At 36.3% G+C, this 24,204-nt stretch overlaps 1 protein-coding gene across 5 annotated transcripts in view; it reads left to right on the top strand.

Annotated features, from left to right (window-relative positions):
- Positions 1-24,204, top strand: part of ADCY10 (adenylate cyclase 10) — a 127,879-nt gene that overhangs the window by 50,816 nt on the left and 52,859 nt on the right. For all 5 annotated transcript variants that reach the window (XR_004229282.1, XM_031936834.1, XM_003767400.4 and 2 more), the window contains exons 13-17: positions 329-384; positions 12,978-13,131; positions 16,141-16,333; positions 16,739-16,825; positions 23,134-23,408. Coding sequence is in view for 4 of the 5 variants with exons in the window: in XM_031936834.1 (XP_031792694.1) it covers positions 329-384; positions 12,978-13,131; positions 16,141-16,333; positions 16,739-16,825; positions 23,134-23,408 (765 nt within the window). In the remaining variant the exon portion in view is untranslated. The remainder of the gene's footprint in view (positions 1-328; positions 385-12,977; positions 13,132-16,140; positions 16,334-16,738; positions 16,826-23,133; positions 23,409-24,204) is intronic.

The raw sequence follows: 24,204 nt of genomic DNA, 5'->3' as shown, positions 1-24,204 counted from the left end.
AAGACCATTTTTAGGGGTCTTTAATCTACCATCTTCTCAGGGGAAAAGAATATTGATGCTAAAATGGGGACTTTCTGGATATTAAAATCCATTCTTTTTTTTTCTTTCTGTCTTTTTTTTTTTTTTTTTTTTTTTGCTGAGGCAATTGGGGTTAAGTGACTTGTCCAGGGTCACACAGCCAGGAAGTATTAAGTTCCTGCAGCCAGATTTGAGCTTAGGTCCTCCTGACTTCAGGGATGGGCTCTATCCATTATATCAACTAGCTGCCCTTAAAACATCTTAACAAAACAAGTTTTTAGAATCTGGTATATCCTTTTCTTCCCAATAGGATGTTTGGTATGTCATCTCTCACCTGCAGCAGACATGAGGATTACCCTCTCCTGGGTAAGTAATGAAACTATCACTTTTCTGAAAGCTGGGATACATTCATTTTCTGTGCTACTGAGCCCATGTATGCAGATTCCTTCAAGGGGGTTACCTACTGAGTTCAACTAACTAGATACACCCAATGAAATGGCAGATCTTCAGAACAAGGACTCTTACTTTTCTATTTGTCTCCCTAGTCTCTATCTAGTGCAGAGCCTCATACAAAGTAGGTAATTGATAAGCTTGTTGATTGATTCCAACTATTTAGATCTTTTTTGGATATTGGCTCTGACATTCAACGTGTTAGTTATTCCTCCTGGCTTAATGTTATCTGCAAGTGCAATAGACTTTTAACTCAATGATTTTTTTTAAAAAAGGTTAAATAATATAGGACTGAGAAATATCATAAGGTCATCCCACTAAATGACATTGATTCATTAATGACTACTCTTTGGTTCTAGTTATTCAACTAGTTCTAGATCCCTAGCTGACAAGTCCCCATCAGATGTGTTTTTGCTTAATACTCAGAAAGATGACAACATTAGCTCAAAGTAAGGTTATTTAGTGAAATGACATAAGAAAAATAGCCCAGGTAGGTTGAACTGGACTTGACTGACTTGATTCATAATTAATTATTTTTATGATGTGTCGCCCATAAGATTATGAGTTTCCTTGAGAATAAAGGCTGTCTTTTGTATTTCTTTTGGGTTGGTGTGGTGATAATTGTGTTTTGTTTTGACATCCTCAGCACACAGTGGAAAGCTTGGCCCAAAGTAGGTAATAATAAATGATTGCCTACTTGACCTGACTTTGATAACTGATATTGATAATTGTGCATTGTGTTGTAGGTGAGAGGACTGCCACTTAGAGAAACAAATGCAATTTTCTTCTCACATATGATAGACACTTCAAGTTGGCTGTCCTGAGGCTACATTTGTCTCCTCATCTATAACAACCAATTTTCTTTTGTCACAGGATCTAGAAGAACAAATAGTTGGGTGATAGTTATCTTCATTGCTAACAAATGTGCTTTCAAATGTCACTTACAGATTGCCTCTATCGTCCTTACGGTATAGGTTATTTTAGTTTAGATGTACACAAAAACTTCATGGCAGCCCCACATAAGGCTATGGACTTGTAGAATCATAATTAGGTATTAAAGGTTACTTTATTGAGGAGGGTGACAGGCGGTGTGTACGCACCCTATTGCCTATTTCAACTAAGCTCTCTATTCTTAATTTACTACTAAATCCTCCTTCATGTCTTTGTTTCAATAGACAATCCGTTGTGTTCTAATATAGAAAATGTAGCCCATTGATTCCCCCATTGCTACACCTTGACCTAAAGTTTTTATGCTTTCATGATTTTGCTCACTTTGGGGACCCTATTGGGGTGAGCTGACGATGGCGGTATATAGACTGATAAGCGAGAAGGGGTGAGGTGTATCGGGGTTTATCGATTATAGAACAGGCTCCTCTAGGAGGGTCTAGGGCACTGCCAAGTCCTTGGAGTTTTAAGCAGTGGCTAGTAGTTCTCTGGCGAGTAATTTTGTTATTTAATTACCTTGGTTTACGGCTAAGCATAGTGGGGTCTCTAATCCCAGTTTGTGCCTTAGCTTTAGTGTCTTCAGCATTGGTAAAGTCACGTAAGTTGCGTATTTTAATATCAACTAGGGCATATTACAGCACAGTTGAGCTTTAACTTTATTTGGTAGGTTGTATGCTTAAACACCCTTTACGCCGTTCTTCTGTTAATTTGGGTTAATCGTATGACCGCGGTGGCTGGCACAAGATTTACCAACCCTTATTTATTATGATTTAGTCAAACTTTCGTTTATAGCTCAATGTTAGTCACTGCTGTAACCTGTGGGGGTGTGGTTAAACAAGGTGTCATGGGCTACTTTTGTAAGTATGCCTGACACCAGCTCCTTTAGACTCTATGGAAGTTAAAAGGGCATACTTACTGGGTTGCAGAAACTTGCATGTGTAGGTCTAATCAAAATTAACAGTAAGGCCAGGACAAAACCTTTGTGCTTGTGGAACTGATTAAAGTCCATCTAAGCATTTTCAGTGCTTTGCTTTGCATTAAGCTACACAGTTAATCAAAAATTTCAAAATTTATCAAAATTTATCAAAAATTTTGATAAATTTAAGTTTGTATACTTTGCTAAATTTTTTGTTTTTCCATGAAAAAATTTTAAGATTGGGTTGGAAAGCAGGCGTATGCTTAGTTTATAGGATGGTGGGGTGTTTATTATAATATCCTGTATAGTTGAAGTTTAATAGTGAGTGGTGGTTTGTGGATTTTAGTTAGACCTAGTTGCTGCTTGCATGTGTTTTAGTACCTATTTCTCCATGGTATTTAATTACCATACTAAAGGCCTATCATCCGGTTTTGGGGTTTGACGGAAACAATAAAATTTAGTAAGGGGGGTAGGGGGTTTAGTGGTAAGAAACTATTATAAATATTGTTTGTCTTTATTTTCATTTAAAACACACACGCACACACATACACACATACACACATTTTAGAGCTGAAGGGACTCTCACCTTACTTGTATCTGAACTGGAATCTCTCCAGCATCTCCAAGGAGAAATTACCCAGTCTTTACTTGAAGACCTCTAATGGAGGTTCAGTTTTGGACTTCCTAATTGCTAAGAAATTACCCAGACCCACTGAACCTTTAAGATGGTCCAACTCCTGCCTGAACAAGAATATATTCTACATTTAAATGTAGTCATTCATTCTCACTACTTCCAAAGGCAGTTTTATTTCTGAATGGTTCTAATTGTTAGGAAATTTTCCTCATATTGAGCCTTAACCCATCTCTCTACAATGCTAATTCCATTTTTGCTCTTACTTTTGCCTTCCGGAGCCAAGGAGACCAAAGCAGTTCCCCTGTTTCATTTCAACCTTTTCAAGTTTAGGTTTTAAAATCTCCATTTCCTGTCTCTGTTTTCCCTGGGACTTCCCTAAGACTTTTGACCTGGTACACCAGCTGAAAATGTTCATGAGAATGTCATACACTTCTCCTGGGGAACAGATGAAAAGACAAAAGGCTCCTCCTGTTATTTTATCTACTCATGAATGGTTCCCCCCAAAGGTGGCAGTGCCTCTCTTGATGTTTTTATTGTCTATCTTCCTCTGGGTTCCATCCAGCTTGCCCATCTCTTTCTTAAATCATGTCACCAAGAACTAAGCATATTGCTCCAGATGAGTTCTGGTGAAAACTATTACTTTCTCAATCCTTGATGTTCTGCTGCTGTTTTCCCTCTCACTGCAGCCTACAATCACATTATTAGCTTTTCTGGGTGCCCTATCTTATACTGTTGGCTCATATAATACTTAGAATAATAGCTAGCATTTGCAAGGCACTGTACAACTTAATTCATTTCATCATCACAACAATCCTGTGAAGTAAGTGTTATTATTATCTTCCTATTACTGGTAAGCAAGCCAGGTTGGAGAGAAAGTGAGTGACTTTCTCAGAGTTACATAGTTTATATAAACTCAGACCTTCTGGACTCCAAGTCTAACTTTCTATCCCTTCTGGCATTCGGTCCACTAAAATCCCTTTGGAGTCTCTTTTCAGAGCAACTTCTATTCAATGAGGCTTCTTCCATCATTTATTTCTGAAGCTGTTGGGTTTTTTCCCCTTTAAATCCAGTGTACAACCAGTTTATTACTATTAAATTTCATCTATTTTGATTTTGCCTAGCATTCTGTTTTTATTGTTGTTATTGTTTTTTGTTTTGTTTTGTTTTGTTTTGCTGAAGCAATTGGGGTTAAGTGCCTTGCCCAGTGTCACACAGCTAGGATGTAACTGCCATATTTGAACTCAGGTCTTCCTGACCTCAGGGCTGATGCTTTATCCACTGTACCACCTAGCTGCCCCACATTCTATCTTTTTTTAATACTAATGGTCCCATTTGTAAATTTTCCCTCCCTCCTCAAATTATCTTATATTTAATTATCTGTGTGCATGTTGCATCCCCCTTTAAGCAGGTATTGTTTGGGGGTTTTTTTGTTTGTTTTGTTTTGTTTTGTTTTTGCCTTTCAATTCACAGACTCCAACAAAGTACGCTTGAACTTCATCAAGGTGCTCAAAATATCTAATCACTAATATATAAGTGTCTATCCAAGGTTTGTGTCATTTGCAGATTCGATCAATACTTTGTGCCTTTAAGTCATTGATAAAAATGTTATATAGAACAAGATCATAGACTGAGTATTGGAAAGGACCCTGGGACTCCTCATTTTACAGATGCGGAAGGTAAGATTAAGAGACATGCCTGGGGGTCAGGTAGCTGGGAACTGTATGAACTCAGATCTTCTGGGTTCTATTCTATCCACTTTCCCACCTACAATACTCCTAGCAAGTGATCATCTTGACCTTTCCTTAAAGACCACCTCCAGTGATAACATAGAGCCATTGTAAATACTCTTGAGTTTATCCATTCAGCCAGTTTCAAGGTGACTGAACACATGATTATATGGCCTACAATTCTCTACATAGAGAGCATAAGAGATTTTTATCAAATGTTTTGGCGAAATCTAAGTAAACTAAGTTCATAGAATTTCCATGATCCATCCATCACTCTAATAATTGAATCAGAAAAGAAAATGAGGTCAGTCTGGTATGGAGCATTCTGGATAAAGTTAAACTGGCTTTTTGTGGTTACCATTTCTCTTTTTCAGATTTTCCTGATCATTGCTTTAATAATACATTTTATAATTTTACCAGGAATCGGAGACATGGTTGCAGACTTACAGACTCCATTCTCTTTCTCTCTTGAAATTTAGGACATGTCAATGAGTTGGAAAGGGGGTAGAGGAAGAAATTTGGAACTGAAAATAAAATATTTAAAAATTAAAAGAATCTTTTTTTTCTGTAAATTTTTTTACAACTTTAATCGTATTTTATTTTTCCAAATACATGTGATAGTTTTCAACATTCACCTTTGCAAAACCTTGTGTTCCAAATTTTTCTCTCTCCTCCCTTCCTACCTCCCTGAGAGCAAGCAATCTGATATAGATTAAACATGTACAATTCTTCTAAACATTGCCATATTCATCATGAAAAGGTGGCTTTTTAAAAAAATCAATCCACCTATAACTAGGTGGTACAATGGATAAGTTGAATCAAGCTGGAAATTTAGACTCAGGAAGAACTGGGAATCCCTTCAATAGCAAACAACATTTGTAAAATGAGGAAAATAATAATAATACCAGTGTGCTTATGAGGATCAAATAAGATCCTCATAACTTTAAAAATATACTTTAAAAACTTTTTTAAACTTTTAAACAACTTTAAAAAATATAAGTGCTTTGCTAACCCTAAAGCACTATATAAATGATATTCATTTCTTTTCCTACTGAACCTCTCTCATTCTCCACAATCTTTCAGAGATTACTAGCAGTAGCTCAGCAATCCCTCCTGTTATTTCAGAAATTTTAAAAATACTCTTGGATTTAGTTTTACTGGGCATGCTTACTTGAATTCAATGTGGACTGTTCACTGATCTCCTATATCCTTGGTTAACTTAGGGTTTCAACTCACTATTAGCAAGTTTTCCCTTATCTTTTTCATGTCTTTTTCATTTTCCTTGCCAGAGAAGTGTTCCATCAACATCACCTTTTCCACTTTCCCCTAAGAGATAATTAGGTGGTACAGTAGAAGAAGTGTTTGCCCCAAAGTGAGAAAGAGCTAGGTGAACATGGGCAGTTCCTCAGTTTCCTCAGGTATAAAATGGGGGTCAAAATTGCACCTCCTGACATTATTGTGAGGATTAAATATTTGAGGTGGGCACTCAATAAATGCTTATTCTTCCACCCCTCCCCTGCTGGGAGCACTTGTCTTCTTCCTTTGATTCTCTTTCCCCCAACCAGTTCCCCTAATGTTCCAGACTTCTCCAAATAGACTGTCTCCATGTCTCTAAAATCTTTTACTTTTAGAATTGATTTCTAAATTCATGTGAGACTTTATCACTGTTATATGTCCTCTCCTTCAATTTAACTTGGTGTTCTAGCTTGGGCTCTTTGAGTCTGGGCTCTGCCACGGATGTTAGCTACTGTCTCTGTCTTTCCCACAGGGATAACATGAGAGATTTGGCTAATACATGGCTTGCCTTGGGGGCCACTGACTTTCACTAATCCCTGCCCTCTAGCTATCTTCAGGGTTTGTCCTGTCTTAGTTGGGCTGGCTCCTCAATAGTGGAAAGCAGGTTCATCAGTGCCTTTATTGTACCCCACCTGATTCCTCAGGAACAATTCTATTCTGGGCTCTAACCTAAAGTGACCTTTCCAGCTGGGAAAGGGCGGGGGGAGTACCCAGAGACAGAACATGAATCAGAGAAATTTTGTTCTCCACAAAGAAAAGGTAATGCCAAGCAATTATGAATCACAGGATAATTGCAATCAGTTGAGATGCTAACCTCCTAGGGAACTTTTCAGGAAGGCTCCTCATTAACCATTTTACATTTTCATCTGCTGAGGCAGTGCGGCCCAATCAGAGCCATGTGGACTGCTTTTCTTTCTGGCCATTTCTTCCTGAGTGACTCCTTCTTTTTCAGCCAATCAGCCTCTGCCTCTCCCATTGCAGCTGTTGTCCCAGCCAACTATTTAGCGTAATTGATACCCCACTGTTCTGGTGCCTGGGAAGGGAGCAGAAGATGCCAGCTGCTTTTTGAGATCTCCCTACCAAGGGAAAAGAATTGTAAACAGGATGCAATCCCATCCCAGACTTGCTTAGGAGGCTATGCAACTATAGGGAAGGGCTGAAGGGAAGAATATTCTAGAGCTCTCTCCATCATCCTTGCTTCTCAAGACTGAAGTGGAAAGAGAAATATGAGTGACTGGAATTGCTTCATTTGTGTGTGTGTGTGTGTGTGTGTGTGTGTACAGTTCCAACTCAGAAGGCAATTAGAAGTGTCTTCATTGAAGACAGGAAATAGAGCTGATCTGTATACCTAGTGAAGTGAGAGACGGAGGAAGGGCAGTAACCTTACTGGATACTTTGCTAAAAATTTACATTATTAGATATTACCTCAATCTAAGTCTCATTGCGTGAACCGAAAAGGAAATGATTTTTTAGTTTGGTATGGCCTGGTCTTTATGGAATTGCACTATCTCTCTGTGGTCACCGTTTTCTTTTCTAAATATCCATTAATGACCCTAGAATTTTGTTAAGAATTGGAGTCAAGCTCATGATCTTCTCAAGATTTCATTTCCTTAATTTTTTGAAAATTGCAACATCTTTTTCCTCCTTGATCTTGTTGGAATTTCTTTTGTTTTCTATGCTCTTTCAAAATTGTTGATTATCGTACCCCTGCAATCATGTTTGACAGGTTTTTTGGTATCCTGAGGAGCCCTTCCTCTAGGACAGGTGGCCTGAACTCATGGGTGGGAGCAGGTGGATCCTCTCTCACCATCTCCTTCCTTATCTTTGGTAACAGATCTCTAGTAGCTACTTTTTATTCTGTCCTTCCTAGTACAAAACCATTCTCCTTGACAGAGCACAATGAGTTTTGAGCAACTAACTCATTTTCTACTTTCCATTGTCTGTCATCATCTCATCATTCCTGAAGAATAGTCCTAGTTTCCTTTTAAGCTTTCTTTCCCTGAAATAACTTTTTCGAAAATCTGCAGCATCACAAAAACTTTTTGATAGCTTTCTTCTTGACAACTGTCTTGCCTAATTTCAAATATATGCCAAGATTGTTTTCAACATTCACCCTTGCAAAACCTTAGGTTCCAAATTTGTCTCCTCCTATTCCCCTTAACCATTCCCCTAGACAGCAAGTAATTCAATATATGTTAAACATGTATAGTTCTTCTATATATATCCACAATTATCATGCTGCACAAGAAAAATCAGATCATAAAGGGGAAAAATGATAAGAAAACAAAAAGCAAGCAAACAACAACAACAACAACAAGGGTGAAAATACCATATTGTAATCCACATTCAGTCCCAAACTCCTCTCTGGATGCAGATGGCTCTCCCCATCACAAGTCTATTAGAACTAGCCTAAATCATTTCATTGTTCAACTCCTTTTCTAATCCTCCAAATAAGCCCTTCTTAAATTCAAGCTTTGGCCTTCCTTACTATTCCAAAGTCCACCTCTATACATTCCTTCTCCTCCAATTCAAGTACTATATTATAATTATATCAATTAATAATTAAAATAATATTACTATATAATAGCAACTATATTGTTCTTCTTCCATGAATACCATTTATTCATGGATTCTTGGTCCCACCAAGTCAGTGATTCCTATGGAGTCAAAATTCTCTTCTGACAGCATATATCTCCATATCATATATCTTTACTGACAGCAACTATTTCTGAGACTCAGGGTACTTACTCCTTCCTTTGTATATTCACCTGTTAAGTTGTCTAGTAGGTTTATTTCTTGGTAAGAGGAATAGGCCTATTCATTGGTTTACAATTCTACTTTTGGTTCCATTTCAGGATTTCCCCTAAAATGAAGGGAAATAGGTATCCACCATACATCAAAAAAGGAATGCTAAGCACCAAAAAACCATGAGAAGGGAGCTGATGATTTCCCCGCCTAGACAGTTCTGCAACTGATTCCTATCTGATAATCCTATGATAAAAAAAGGGACTTTTAAAAAAATTTCAATAGTTTTTTATTTTTTCAATTATATGTTCTGTAAGATTTTGAACTATAAATTTTTTCTCCCTCCTTTATCTCCTCACTCCCCAAGACAGCAAGCAATCTGATAAAATTTATATATGTACAATCATTTTAAACATATTTCTATATTAGATTGTGAAAAAAACCACAAGAAAGAAAAAGGATACACAAAGAAGGTGAAGAATCATATGCTTTGATCTGCATTCAGTCTCCATCATTCTCTCTCTGGATGAAGATAATATTTTCTATCTCAATTCTTTTGGAATTGTCTCGGATCATTCAGAGAAAGGTTAAGTCTATCATAATTGATCATCCCATATTCTTTCTATTACTTCATACAGTGTTTTCCTGCTTCTACTCACTTCACTCAGCATCAGTTTGTGTAGGTCTTTCCAGGTTTTTCTGAAATTATTCTGCTCATCATTTTCTATAGAACAATAGTATTCCATTATATTCATATACCATAACTTATTCTACCATCCCCCAATTGATGGATGATTAATATTTATGGTAAGACCAATAGTTTTCTGACACAGCTTCCCCCACCCTGCCATAGTTACCTGACTCCCTCCAACCTCCTTGGTCTGTTTCCCTGACATAGCTTACTGATTGGGGAACATAAAAGGTCTCAACCTTGTATAGTTCCTAACTCTCAAGTTTGGTGAGTTCCCGGTACCACTAGCAAATCACCCTTATGATTGACTGAATAGATATATTTCCAGATAGAAATGAGTGAAGTCACTTCCTGAAAAGCTAAATATTACTTTAATCTTGCAAGTGTCTCATTTCAACCTAAAATTGAACTTGAACTAATAGGGTGTTAGCTTTAGACATATGCTTAAAACAATGTTAATTAGTTCAGTAGAACGAGGGCGCTAATCACTGTAAGCCAATACTGGAATGGGATTATGTCAATAGCATTAGAAAGATCTGCCCCCAGCCTCACTTTGAGAGTGAGGAAGTACAGTCTCACTATATATTCCTTAGAGAATGGTGATTAGAACAAAATTCAATAACTTGATAACTACTTAATCAGTTGAGAAGCTAAAGGGTTTTTAAAATAGTTTCTTATTTTCATTTTTAAGTAAGACTTTTAAAAAATTAGTTATGCTTTCCCCTTCCCCAACCCAAATAAAATTTTAAAAACCCAAAAAACGAATTCCTCACTACCTAACAAATTCATTATCCTTGCCTAGAAAATATGTATCTCTTTCTGTATTTTAAATTCATCACCTCTGTCAAAAGGTAATGGTATCTTTTATCTTCATTCTTTTGGACTTGTTAATTATCATTTGTATTTTTTGATCACACTTCTAAAGTCTTCTAAAGTTGTTTGTCTATAATTTTGTCATTGTGTAAGTTGTTCACTTAGTTCTGCTCACTTCTATACCCATTTCTCTGAAATGTCCATCTCATTATTGCTTGTGACACAAAAATATTCCATTATATTCATATGTTAGAATTTGTTTAGTCATTCATTCCCCAGAAGCAATTTCCTCCCTTAATTTCACATTTTGGGGCTTCCACAAAAGAAGTTGCTGTAAGTATTTTTCTGCCTCTTTCTTTGATTTCTTTAGGCATAGGCTGAGTAATAGTGTAACTGAGGCAAAAGGTATGCACAGTTTGGTAACTCTTTGGACATGGTTCCAAATTGCCCTACAGAATGGTTGGACCTCCCCCAGTATCCAAGCCTCATGGGATCATGAAATGGTTCTTTCAAGAGTCTTTATTAGCCATTCCACTTCTATTGAGCATACTCAGATCAAAGGACAAGCAAGATTTACTTTTTAGTGACCTTTATCACCTCAATACCTTTCCACCACTACAGCTGATGCAATTGTGACCCTTCCTACAACTTCACTACTTAAACAAACCCGTATTCTGATATTGGCCAAAAACATGTTTCAGTCTGCGTATTTAGTTGATCATTTCTCTATCTACAGGTGGCAAAGCATTTCTCATTAGCAGTTCTCTGGAGTTATGATTGGTCATTGTTTTATTTAGAGTTTTTAAGTCTTTCAAAAGTTGTTTTTTTCCAACATTGCTCTTATAGTCTAAATTGTTCCAATTTTCTTTATTTCACTCTGTGTCAGTTCATGCAAATCTTCCCAGGTTTATCTGAAACCATCTATTTCATCATTTCTCATGACTCAATAGTGTTTCCTTACATTTACATATTCTCATCTGTTCAGCCATTCCCCCAAATGATGAGCATCCCTTAGCTTCTAGATCTTTGCAACCATAAAAAGCTGCTATAAACATTTTTTGCATATATATAGTCTTCCTATTTTTATTTTCTTTGGGATAGAGGCCTAAGTTCTGGGCCAAAGATTGCACACAGTTTTGTAGCTTTGGGACCAGAATTCCAGATTACTTTCCAGAATAGCAATGTCAATTCAGTACCACTAACAATACATAAATGTGCCTAGTTTTCCTTTTTCATCAACTTCACAAATATGATGCACATGAGTTGGAACCTTGGAGTTGCTTTAAATTACATTTCTCTATCAGTGATTTGAAGTATTCCCCATCTCCCACCCCCAAATAGGGCTAGTAGTGGTTTGAATTTCTTCCCTGGAGAGCATTTATGAATTGGAGAATATTATTTTCTCCCATATGAATCACTGAAAGTGGGTAGTAGTCATTAGATCTAATATATCTTGAAAAGTCTTCCATTGTTTCTTCCCTGAGAAGGCAACTTATCTCTCCACTGTTGTTGTAGGGTCAACAATATTGGCCTTGGAACCCCTCACCAGGGCATTCCCCATGACACTACTTGTGTCTTCTTCCTCTGATCCTTAATAGATGATTTCTCTCCTGAGAGCTCCTGGAAGTCTATGTCCTGATTCTTTAGGTGCAAGTAGATGCTTCTTCCTTAAAGGTTCCAGCTTCCTTCTCTATGGAGAGTCTCACATCTTTTACTTGTCTATTAAGTATTAAGTAGTTCTTTTATGTCACATTGTCTCACTAATCAAACTCCTCAATTATTAGGATTCTTTTCTCCTTCACATCCTTTTTATTCTTTTTTCCCTTAAAAATACATTTTCTCCTTACATGTATCCCAAATCTCCTTCCTTATTTTGCTCATTTGTATGTCCTTCAGGAGCAAGGTAAACAAGTCACATCATTCTTTTAAATATTTGAAGAATACTCTTTTGGCCTCTTAAATTTTTTTTCTCCAAGTTAAATATTACCAATTTCCTTGCCAAGTCCTGAAATAGTGGAGTTTGTCATCTCCTTGATAACCTGGCTACCCACCTTTGACCTCATTAAAAAAAAATTAAATACCTAGGTCCAATTTTTGGCTCTGCCTCTGTCATTGCATTTTCCTCAGTGTTTTATTTCCCTCAGTTTTAACCATGAATGATAACTTCTCATTGCTTTTTTTGAAACTGCTCTTATATTATCCTTGGGGGATGAAAAATCTGGTGATATAATTCTCTTTATAGGAAATGGAAATGATGAGGAAGAGGAGGTTTAGAACTACTAATGTTTATAAATACACACACTTTAATTTTTCTTTAAGATTTCTAGATGGCCTTTGCCACAAATTCCCATATGGTAAGTAGTTTAAATATTCAGTCAAATATTGCAGATGCAGAAACCAAGACTCCAAGAAGTGATACGATTTTTTTTGGTGTGGATATATTGTAGATTCTATATAATTAAGTTTTATTTCCTGATAATGTTTTCAAATTCTTGTAAAGAAATTGATTATAAATATTGAAATAGACATAAAAAGAAAGCCATGCATCAAAAATGGTATCATCATGGACCATTTCTTACCCTTATAAGTTTTAGGGAGTCTTAGGGTTTCACGTTTAACTCTTGTGATACAAATACCCTGGCAAATTAGCCAGCTACCTTGAGAAGCCCTTAGGCATATTAAGCTTGTCTTTGGAACTTCATTTGATTGGGCTTTCCTGTCCTGTTTCATTTCTCCTAATAGGACGCAATAAGGAGATCAGATTGTTTCTGTATAATATGAAGCAATTTTTGCTGGCGAAAAGCAGCCAAATTCTAATGTTTGAAGGTGTAACAGGATACGGAAAAAGCCAGTTAGTGAGTGAACTAGGTTATCTGGCACAATCTGAAGACCACAGGTTAGTGTCCTCACAATCACTTTGGGAAACTTGCAGAAAAAAACTTTTACCTCTTTTTGGGAACAAGTCTGTCTTTCTCTTCTATTTCTCAGTTATTATTATTATTATTACTATTATTATTATCTCTACAAGTGTCCCTTTTCCATCTGATCTGATAACTGGACAATCAGGAGCACAAAATGTGGAACACATTTGTAAAAAAGTGGTTTTCCAAGCATTTTGGAGCTAATAAGGAATTTTGTCTGCATCTAACTCAAATCTGCCCCACCATTCTCACCATTTTGGTGAGGATAAAGAGACTAAGGCCCAGAAAGGTGAATGAGTCAATCAATTTCACATCAAATAGTTATGAGTCAGGGTTCAGACCTAGCGCTTCCACCTCCAAATTGCCTTTTCCAAAGTTCCACAGCTGCCTCTGTTGTCCCCTTCTGTGAGAATGAAGCATTGGGAATGAAGCACTGTGAACAGCAAAAGCAACAAGGATTGGGATTCTCCAAAGCCAGATCCAGGGAGCGTTTTGGTTACTTGGTTAACAATGTGTTTATTTAACCAGCATCTAAGACCTTCTTCTAGGTGCTGCAGAAGAGACCCAGCCAGACAAGACTCATCATACAATACTCTGGGGACTTGAAATGTAGCTGGTGAAAAGTATATCAAAGTGAAAAGTTAACCAGAAGACCCTGTATTTCTTCTGGTCAAATTCTTCCTCAGAGAATTTCTAATAAAGATTTCTAAGATGGGGGATATGATCAAAGTATGGTCTTAAGAAAATGAATTTGGCAGCATTATCTATCAGTTCACTGAGGGAGAGGTCTGAGAGTGGAGACAAAGAGAGATGTAGATTTCAGAAGCTACTACAATAATTCAGTTATAAGGGAACCAGGGACTTTACTAGGAGGGGAAGGTGAAGGGAAAGCAAGGGGAGATGTGATGAGAAGAGAATAAAGAGAATGGTTAAGAGGGAAGGCTTGTTAAGGTTTGGTCACTAGATGGATATTGGAGCCAAAGGAGTTGGAGATGATTTTTGATTTTTTGTTTTTTGGGCTGGGGCAATTAAGGATAAGTGACTTGCCCAGGATCACACAGCTAGGAAGTGTTGTGTCTGAGACCAGATTTGAATTCAGGTCCTCCTGATGTTAGTGTTCTATCCACTGTGTCACCTAGCTATCCCGGTTTTGAAATTTTCAATCTTGACTTGTTGCCCCCCTTCTAGATCACTACACTAAGTTTAAGGTACATTGGAGAGTTCATGAGCTTCCATTGATGTGCTTCTTTTACTAGATGACACGATAATTCAAAGGATGAAACATTGAAGTTTATAGCAAATCAAGATGAGTGACAGGAAAGACTTCCCTCATATCCATAGGAGACATGTATAAATAATCAGTATTAATCAACAGACAGTCATAGGTGAGATGACTTTCAGAGGATGGTGACTTCTTACTTTTGCCTGGTTATATATTTTCTTGCTTGGGTACCATCCGTGTCAGCTTTTGCTGACCCAGGCTCAGAAGGTCATCTTCACAGGTTGCTTCTAGGAACATTATACTGCACTGGTTACAAAACACACACTTGACTGTTTCTAAATTTGCCATATGGCTCCCTCTTCTGAATGAAGGAAGGAGAGATGAATAAAAGAATAATCTATTACCAAAAAGAATCAACTAAAGTTGGATAGAATTAATTTATAGTGGGCTCAGATAGCATGCTTTTGTGAATATCACCAACTTCCCATCAAAGCCATGAGGCCTTTGTCTTTTTTTGATGTAATATCATCCACAGGTTTTCAGGGTGCTTACACAGTAGGATTTGCAATAAATATGAAATTACTCAGAGATGACAGTGGTGAAGATGACTTCTAGTCAATCAAGATTTTATGGCTGTGTTTTTGGTTTTTCAACAGCTGATTATAATATAGGGAAAAATTGAAAATCATTCCTTTTTTTTGACTTTAGTCTTAACTTCAAAATCAGGAGGATGTCACCAATTTTGATGATCCCTAAAGCACCTAGTCATGCCTTAGAAAAGTCCAATATTGAAATATTTTAACTGCTGCAGAATGGATTGTGTCATAATGCCCCAAAGAAGTCCATATTTGAGCATTTTTTAATCTGTAAATTTTTTCCCTAACCCCTAGCATTTAGTCATCTTTCTAATATGCTTTATTATGTCTTATGTGTTTGTATCTTTACCAGTCCTTTCCCCCAATTCTAAACCTTACCAGAACTTTCTCCCTTTCCCCATGTTTTCCATGACAGAAGAGACTGTGTTTTATCTTGACTTTGTGTAGTACCCATATTCTCTTTAGAATTCACACCTTTTGTGTCTCCCTTATTCTTGTTTCTCTCCTTTCCTTCCTTTCCTCCCACCCCACCCCAGGATCACTTCAGATTATGAGTGGATTCTCCAAATATATAGATGCAGGTAACATGCAATTCCTAATGAAGGTTTCTGAGAAAATGAATGATATAATAAAAGCGTTGCCTCAGAAAAATTAACCTGGCAGCATTATCTACTAGGGATCAAGGGAGAAAGTCTGAAAGTAGAAACAAAGAAGAACTTAACTTTAGGAAGCCACTCTAAAAGCTTAGGTGCAAGGTGACAATGATGTAGGTACAAAACATCACACTCAGCATTCTCTCCACCAGACAAGAGTCACATCTTCCTCTACATGTGGCAACATGCAAACCTTTTGATTTTGGTGAAAGCCAGATTATATTATCTTCCCCAGAACCTAGCACAATATCCCAGGCACATAGTAAGTACTTCATAAATTAAGATTTAGCTTTCAGAGACAGGAAGAAGGCTAAAGTAAGAGGGAAGAGGAAGAGAAAGAAGGAGAAAAAGAGAGAGAGAGAATATATTAGAAGCATAGAAGGTCTCTTTAATTAAAAAAGATCATTTCAAATTGAGCCATGAAGAAGTGTTTCCATGACCCCTCTCCTCCTCCTCTTTCCAATAGAAACCTACCAAGAATTATAATTTGACCTTTGATTTTCTAACATGCAGGATCATTGCTATTGGACTGACTAAGGTCAGCATACATCAGTATTTCTACACCATTCAGTTACTCATGGGCAGTGTCCTGGGCCTTGATACCTGCAAACATTACAAGGAGAGACAACACAATCTGGAGGGGAGGGTCCAGAACTGTTTGGATGAAAAGTTCTATTGCATCCTCAATGACATTTTTCATGTTCAGGTAATTAGGCAAATGCCCGTTTTGTTTTGTTTTGAAAGAAATGCACATCATGGTGTTTGATGATTCCTGCTGAGTCCCTTCTGAATTCACATACCTTATTCTTACTGCTTTCATGCCTCCCCAGAGGGAAGCAGGTTTTCCAGTCCTACCTGTCTCTAAACCTCCTTTCTTGGATAGAGGAGAGGAAATGGGGTGGAAAGGATGAGAAATTAATATTAAAATGGTCCATCTTGATGATTGACTTTTCTTTTTTCCCTTCTTAATCCCTTTCCTAGACTTAGATAAAGGTCACAAAATCATTTTATTCTAATTGGGGTCATGCTAAGGCCTGGACACATCTTGCCCTAGAATTGCTTTTCCTACTGCATTCCCCTAAATTGAGTAAAATAACTGCTTTATTTCTAGTTCCCCTTGACAAGGGAAGCTTGCACAATGAGTGGAGAAAAAAAGCAAAAGGAAATAGAAGAATTGTTTATGAACATCCTAAAGGAGGTATGTGTATTTCTGGGTTAAGGGAAATGGGGAATTCGTAATCCCCAGGTAAAGATAGGCAAGAAGCAAAGGGCATCAAGTTAAATTGACAATAAGCTTGTAGATTTGTGAATTCTGCTCTGGAAAGCAGAAAGTTTTCCTCCTCTCTTTCAATTCTTTAGGTTGGAAATTGATTTGCACGTTAGAGGTGATAGAAGAAATTGTTTTAAGATTCCAGCAAGAAACTTAAGTTCTTTCACTCTTTCTCTCTCTCTTTGTCTGTCTGTCTCTGTCTGTCCATCTGCCTGTCTCTGTATTTATTTCCCTCTATTCTTCCACCTCTCCCTCCCTCTATTCCTTCCTTCCTTCCTTCCTTCCTTCCTTCCTTTCTTTTTCCTTCCTTCCTTCCTTCCCCATAATCAGGAAGATCAGAGTTCAAATCCAGCCTCATATAAGTATTTATTGTGTCATCCTGGGTAAATCATTTAAACTTCTGCCTAACTCCCTTTCCTTAACTGTGAAATGAGGATAATAATAGCATCTACCTCCAGGGTTGTTGTGAGGGTCAAATAAGAATATTTATGAGGAGTTTTGTACTTTGTCTGGCACTTCCCTTCCCCAGCTCTGAGAAATTTCATAGGTTATTAGCCTTTCTGAAATGCTCTCTTTCTTCATCTCCGCCTGTCTGCTTCACTGGTTTTTTTATCTTAGCTAAAAATCCCACCTTCTATAATTCTGATCTCCCTTAATTTTGTTTTATTTATTTATTAAAGCTTTTTATTTTCAAAACATATGCATGGACAATTTTTCAACATTAACTCTTGCAAAATCTTGTGTTCCAACTTCCTCCCCTTCCCCATTCCCTCCCCTAGAGGGCAAGAAATCCGATATATGTTAAACATGCTAAAAATGTATTTTAAATCCAATATATGAATACATATTTACACAATTATCTTGTTGTACAAGAAAAATCAAATCAAAAAGGGAAAAAAATGAAAGAAAATAAAATGCAAACAGATAACAACAAAAAGAGTGAAAATTCTATGTTGTGATCCATACTCAGTTCCCACAGTCCTCTCTCTTTCTCCCTTAATTCTAGTACCTTTTTTTTCTGAGATTGTCTCCCATTCATCCTGGGTATATATTATTAGTACATAACTGCTTATATGTAATCTGTGAGCTCCCTAAGAACAAAGATTATCTTCTGCCTTTCTATTCTAGAACTTAGTACAGTGCCTCTTACATAGTTAATGCTTAATAAATGCTTAGTGACTGATTAAATATTTAATTGAAATTTATCGCTCTGTATCTGTCTTTCCATTGGGCTAAACACCTCAAGTTCCCTTCTATGATATTTATATGACTTGGTTTCCAATACTCTTCATTTTCCCAGTGGCCCCTTTGTTAATATCCTTTTTAAAATATATGGCTCAGAACTAAATGTTGTATGATATGACCAGGACAGCTTTCTAGTTGGGATGAGAATCTGGTGCATGTGCAGAGTTCTGGGCAAGGGGACTTGCTGCAATCTGGGGAGAATGTCTTGGAGAGATTGTGGAGCATGTTCAGACTCTGTGCATATTGTGGAGAAGGCAGTCACAAAAGTGGGTCAGCATCAGCTGACTAGCTTCTGGTTAGAACTATGGGGATTCTAGAAGACTGAGTTCAAATCCTGCTTGTTATGAGACCCTGCATAAATTATGTAAATTCTTTCTGCCTCAGTTTTCTTATCTGTAAAATAGGGACAATAATAGACCTTCCTCTCAGGATTATTGTGAGAAGCAACTGTAACAATCATTGTAAAAAGCTTAGCACAGTTTCTGTAAGCATAATATAAATATTAGCTGTCACTATTATCATTCTAACTATTATTTGCTTTTGTTATATCTCTTGGACTATCAACCTTGGGGATTCTGAAAAATCAGGAGAGAGCCCCACAGGAATTCAAGAACCTCAGGTCAAGATGTGTTTTATAGCCCTTGCAGTACTGATGCCCTAAAGAGCAAAGAGCACAGAGCAACCAACCATAATATGAAATTGATAGGGCTAAATTTTCAGGAGGGAATGGAACATTTGCAAAAAATTTGCCTAGTAGAGAATAAAACATTTAAAAACAAATACATAAATATTAAACACATTCTTTACTGACTATAAAAAAGTATGCACTTAAATGCTTAAATTTTTATTAATTTAATTTTTATTTTTTATTTTTAAATTTTTATATAAATTATATATAATATATATATTTTAAATAAATTAAATGTTTAAATTATATATGTATAAATACATATATACTATATAATTATATTATAAAATTGGTGTGAAAAAACACTAAGAGATAATTGGAGACTTAATCCACAAAAATTACTGAATCAAAGAACAAATAATGTAAATAATAGGAAATTTCACCAAAGAAAATCACAATTGGATAAAATGTCAAAAAATTTTCTTAAAATATTAAAAATTTTAAGATACAACTAAAGCAGCCCTTAGGAGAAAATTTATATAACTATACTTCAATAGATATCAATAAAGGTAAGGAAATGAATCTGACATAAAATTAAAACCACGGGAAAAATACCAAAAAATTTCAACTAAGCATCAAAATATAAATTCTGAAAACAAGAGATTGTTGACAAAATTGAAAGTAAAACAAAAAAGAATTGATAAGTAAACATAGCTGATAAAAAATATACCAAATAATATAATATTAACTAGTCTTTAAAAAGAGAAAACTACACGAATAGTGTCAAAAGAAAAAACACACATTCACAACAAATGAAGAAATAATGGAAATTACTGGAAACTATTTCCCTTAAGAATATATTAATAAAACTAACAAAAATATTTTTTAAAATATAAAATGCCTATCTTAACCCAACTTCAGAAAAAGAAATTTAACAAATTATAAATGAACTCCCAAAGGTTAAAAAACAAAAACTCAAGATAATATGGATTTATAAATTCTAGCAAATAGTCAAAGAATAATTAATTCCAATGTTCCATTAGCTCAGGAGTGTGCTAGAGCCAGCTTAGACCAAGACCTGTTGTTAAATTTTCATTGTAATCATTTACTTCTTGAAAATTAGCAAATGCTACAAATCGATATTTGATTTATTGTTTTGTTGATTGCCTAGACTTAAGAAAGTGATGGAGTAAACATTCAATTAATTAAGATTAAAAGTGTGTTGTATATAAATTCTCTCCCGATTGTTAAATATTTATCAGCTCCTTCCTATATAAATGCTTTGTGGAAAAAAAAAGAATCAAATTCTTTCTTTACCATACCAAATATGGTATTACTATTTAAACCAGAGAGAGTAAACTGCTGACCTATAGACCAATATACTTAATAAATATATTGCCAAAAATTTCCATAAAATTAGCCAATACTATATGTATTTAAAATTCAGATTTGGTTTATACCCCAGATGCAGAGGTGGTTCAATATTAACACACTCAAAGTCCAAAGAGACTCAATGATTTAAGAAAGCACCTCACATAGGAGAGGACATTTGTCTCCACTAATTAGGAGAGAGTCCCAGACTGAATGGGCTTTGGAACTGGGTTTAAGCCATTCACATGATAGAAAAGATTGAACTTTGTTGTGACTATAACTTAGGTATTTTAAAATATGTCAATAGTCCATTCTACTTTGTTCAAAGTGAAGGGGGACGAATGTATTAACTGAAGCCTTTTCCTGATTTTAAAAAACAAAACTAAGAAAATTCTTTTGGAAGGAGTTAGAAAGGAAATGAGTGTGTCCTCCATTTTGATACCTACATACAGATGTACTGAATGTATGTCTTCATGTGAATACCTTTCAGACAAAATGTCTTGTTCAGAAAGGGAGAAGTTAAGGTGTGAGATAATTAGCAAATTATGTACTCAGTTTGAAAATAAGGCAAAATCAAAATGAAAAAACATATCTGCCCATGAAAGAAAGAGAGAATACAGTTTTTGGGTTTACTTTGGTTCTGTCTGTTTTGTGTTTTCCCATATAAGTGTGGATTGATTTACTTGTTTAGATTTTTAGAATTTGCATAAGTCTTATGCTATTATCTCTTCCAACCTGGTTTTATAATATATATTTGTGTTTATGTATCTCCTTCACTTGTCTCCACTTCCAGGAAAGCTCTTACGATCAGGGACTGGGTCATTTTCACCTTCATTTTTATGTCCCCAGAACTTGCAAAAAGTGTGCCCTTAAATGCTTGCTTAATTATAATGAATGTCATTCAAACTCATTCTGGAACATGGCTTTAGCCTGACATTATCGCCTCTTATTGTTCAGCCACACTTATCCATTGCCACCTGGTGGCAGATAAAAATGTTATAGGGGAGCTTGAAATAGGAATAGGAAATCTAATTCATGTCAAATTGCAAACCAGAATGGCAACTGGTAGTTATCAACTGAGATACTGTGACAGTCTATTGAATTAAAAATATTAATGCTTTATTCCAAGTTTTAGGTCCAAATATGCCATAAAAATTATTTAACATTATTTTATAGCCTAATATTTCTAAACTTAAAATGTTCAAACTAGCATAGTTCCTCCATGTCTCCAGACATCTCTCTACCCTATTACAATTTGAGATAACATTTATAGGAATCTTGAAGAAAAGAGCCACAACATTAAAGCACAGTTTTGTATTAACTTTCCAAAACAATAGTTGTAATGGGCTGAGGTTTGAGCTGATGCACTGAGGTCCCAAGTACATGAGGCTAGATAGTAATTGGGCTATACTCTATTAATATACATGATTGGATTAAGAATGGTCCCTGCCCACTCTCCTTGCAAGTCCTGATGTGTTGTATAGGAAATGACGATTTTGGTGGGTGGAGGCAGAGAGGGAAGAAGACAAGATGGGAGAGATTGGGCTGAGTTCGAGACTCCGAGCTGCTGGTTGTGTGGCTGCTGGTCGAGCTAGCTTCTTGACTCAGCTGCACACATTGCTATTGCCGATTCTCTTCCACCTCCGATCCTTCTTCACTGAGAATAAAGACTGACGATTTTCCCCTAACCTGAATTCCTGTCTCGTGCTGATCTTAAAATACACGATCATAACAAATAGTCACTTAATCTTCAACTACAATTATCCTATTTCTTCTTGGATCATTCTCTTCAAGGACTAACAGGGAGATTCTCTGTGGTCAGTATTCTATTAAGAAGAGAGCAATAACTCTAGGTGGATCTTAGCCCAAAGGCTTGCTGAGTTGGAGAAGCTAATAATCCTAACCAAACAAGAAATACCTTTTGTTCAGTTTGCTTTTCTGCCTTAATCCTGATTTCCTAATCCCTTTTGCTCTTAATCCACTTTATCCAAGGTGATAAACCTGGGAAGGATTTTTAGACTAGAACAATATTTATTTATTAATATTTCTATAGAAACTAAAAGGAAGTTTCACAATGGGCTTCTGGGATAAATAGATGGGGTAGTGGAGAAGAGTGCAGAGTTTAGAGTCAGGAACACCAGAGTTCCACTCATTGTGACAAGTCACTTAACCCTTATTTCCTTATTTCCTTTTCTGTTAGACGGGGATGAGGACAGGCTAGAGAAGTAAATAACAAACCACTCCAGTGATCTTTGCCAAAAAAAAAAACTTGTTCAGAGGGTTACAGGGTCACAAAGTCAATCATGACAAGCATATAACTAATCATGTGGAGTGCTTATATTTAGTAAAACCTTTAAAACCAGTCATTGGTGAAAAGGGCTGTCTATATTAGGAAAAACTGCGTTATCTAATCAGTTTTAATGAAATTTAATTATGCTAATATTTACTATTGGAACTTAAACTTAGAAAACAAAGTGATATCAGTAGATATCCATCCAAGTCCAAATGTATTGATAAAAGATATGTTCATTTAACATACCAGGTATTTGCACATAAATGGATTTCTCTAAAATCTGATATGTGAGGTAAAGATGAGGTTTATATTTTTAAATGGTTATTTCTCCTGGTTTTGTTGACACTATGAATTTGTACTGTTCAAATGTTCGTAATTTTTTTTGGGGGGGAGAGGGGGCTGAGGCAATTGGGGTTAGGTGACTTGCCCAGGGTCACATAGCCAGGAAGTATTAAGTGTCTGAGATTAGGTCATCCTGACTTCAGGGCTAGTGCTCTATTCACTGCACTACTAAGCTGCCCTGTTCATAAATTTCAAACGGATAGAAACTGAATTCTTGAGATTTTACTGTATTTGAGTTTTTCCTTAAAACTAACCACTTCTAACTGCCAGCAAAATAAATATATGCATATATATACTTTTTGGATGAAAACTGAAATCTTATACCAACTTGGGTTTTCTCTTCCCTACCTTGTTCAGACAAGTAAAACTGAAAAGCTGATTTTCATTATTGATGAAGCCCAGTATATTGACATAATCTCTTGGGAATTCTTGGAGCAGCTGATCCAGAAACTCAATGTGTTCCTTATCATGTCACTGTCTCCTTTCGTTGACGCCCCCTGCAAATCTGCTAATGCCATCATGAAGAATAGGAATACTACCTATGTCGTCATTGGTGAGATAAGTTCAAAAGATATAAGATCCAAGGTCTGTCTTGACCTCAATGTGGCCAGCATCCCCAAGGAGCTGGAAATGTAAGTGACCCCATTCTTACTCTGGGACTTTGGTAACTAACAGCAAAACAAGTCAGGCGATCATAAGTGAAAAAAGGAAGAGGGCCCTCATCCTGAGTTGGGTTCTAGTCTGTAGTAGTCTAGGAAATATAGGAAAACAGATTTGGGAGGGCAAGGTCAAGGAACCCATTACCATTGATTTCTGAAAGGATCATAAGGTTGATAACATACTTATTTGGCTGCCCTCCAATGTACATTAAAAAATTAGGTATTAAATTATAGCTATGGTCTTTTTCCCCCCTCTGATTACCCACTGTAGATATGAATTATTTGTAGGACACAAAAGCATTTTCTTCATCCCTTAGAAACAATTTGCTTTCATTCTCCATCTGGAGACTCCTATGTTGCACATTGTAATGTGATTATTAGGATCTTTATTGTTATTAAGACCATTATAAGGAATTGCTTATTATTAGAGCTTCTTTTACTCTGACTCTCCCTACCCCCCACTCCAGCCTGCAATTTTGCCCACGATAACTTCTGCTTAGGATTCTTCAGCTTTTGCTTTTCAGTGGCAGAAAACGATAAATACTGTTTTTCTTTTCTCTTAACATCAAATGGTAGTCAAGGATATGTGCTCAGTTCAACTATGAACAGGCATCATTGTGGACAAGCATTACAGGTCATTTCCCAGTACAAAGGACACTTGTCTCTACCATCTCTGAAGACTACTTGGGTCATCCCTAAGGATCCAGATCAGATCCTCACATTTAATCAGAAGGGATACTCTGTAGTTTTGGAAGATTGATACTGACCC

Source organism: Sarcophilus harrisii, chromosome 4 (assembly GCF_902635505.1).
Source record: "Sarcophilus harrisii chromosome 4, mSarHar1.11, whole genome shotgun sequence".
Taxonomy (NCBI): Eukaryota; Metazoa; Chordata; class Mammalia; order Dasyuromorphia; family Dasyuridae; genus Sarcophilus; species Sarcophilus harrisii.
This window is presented reverse-complemented; position numbering and strand designations above follow the sequence as displayed.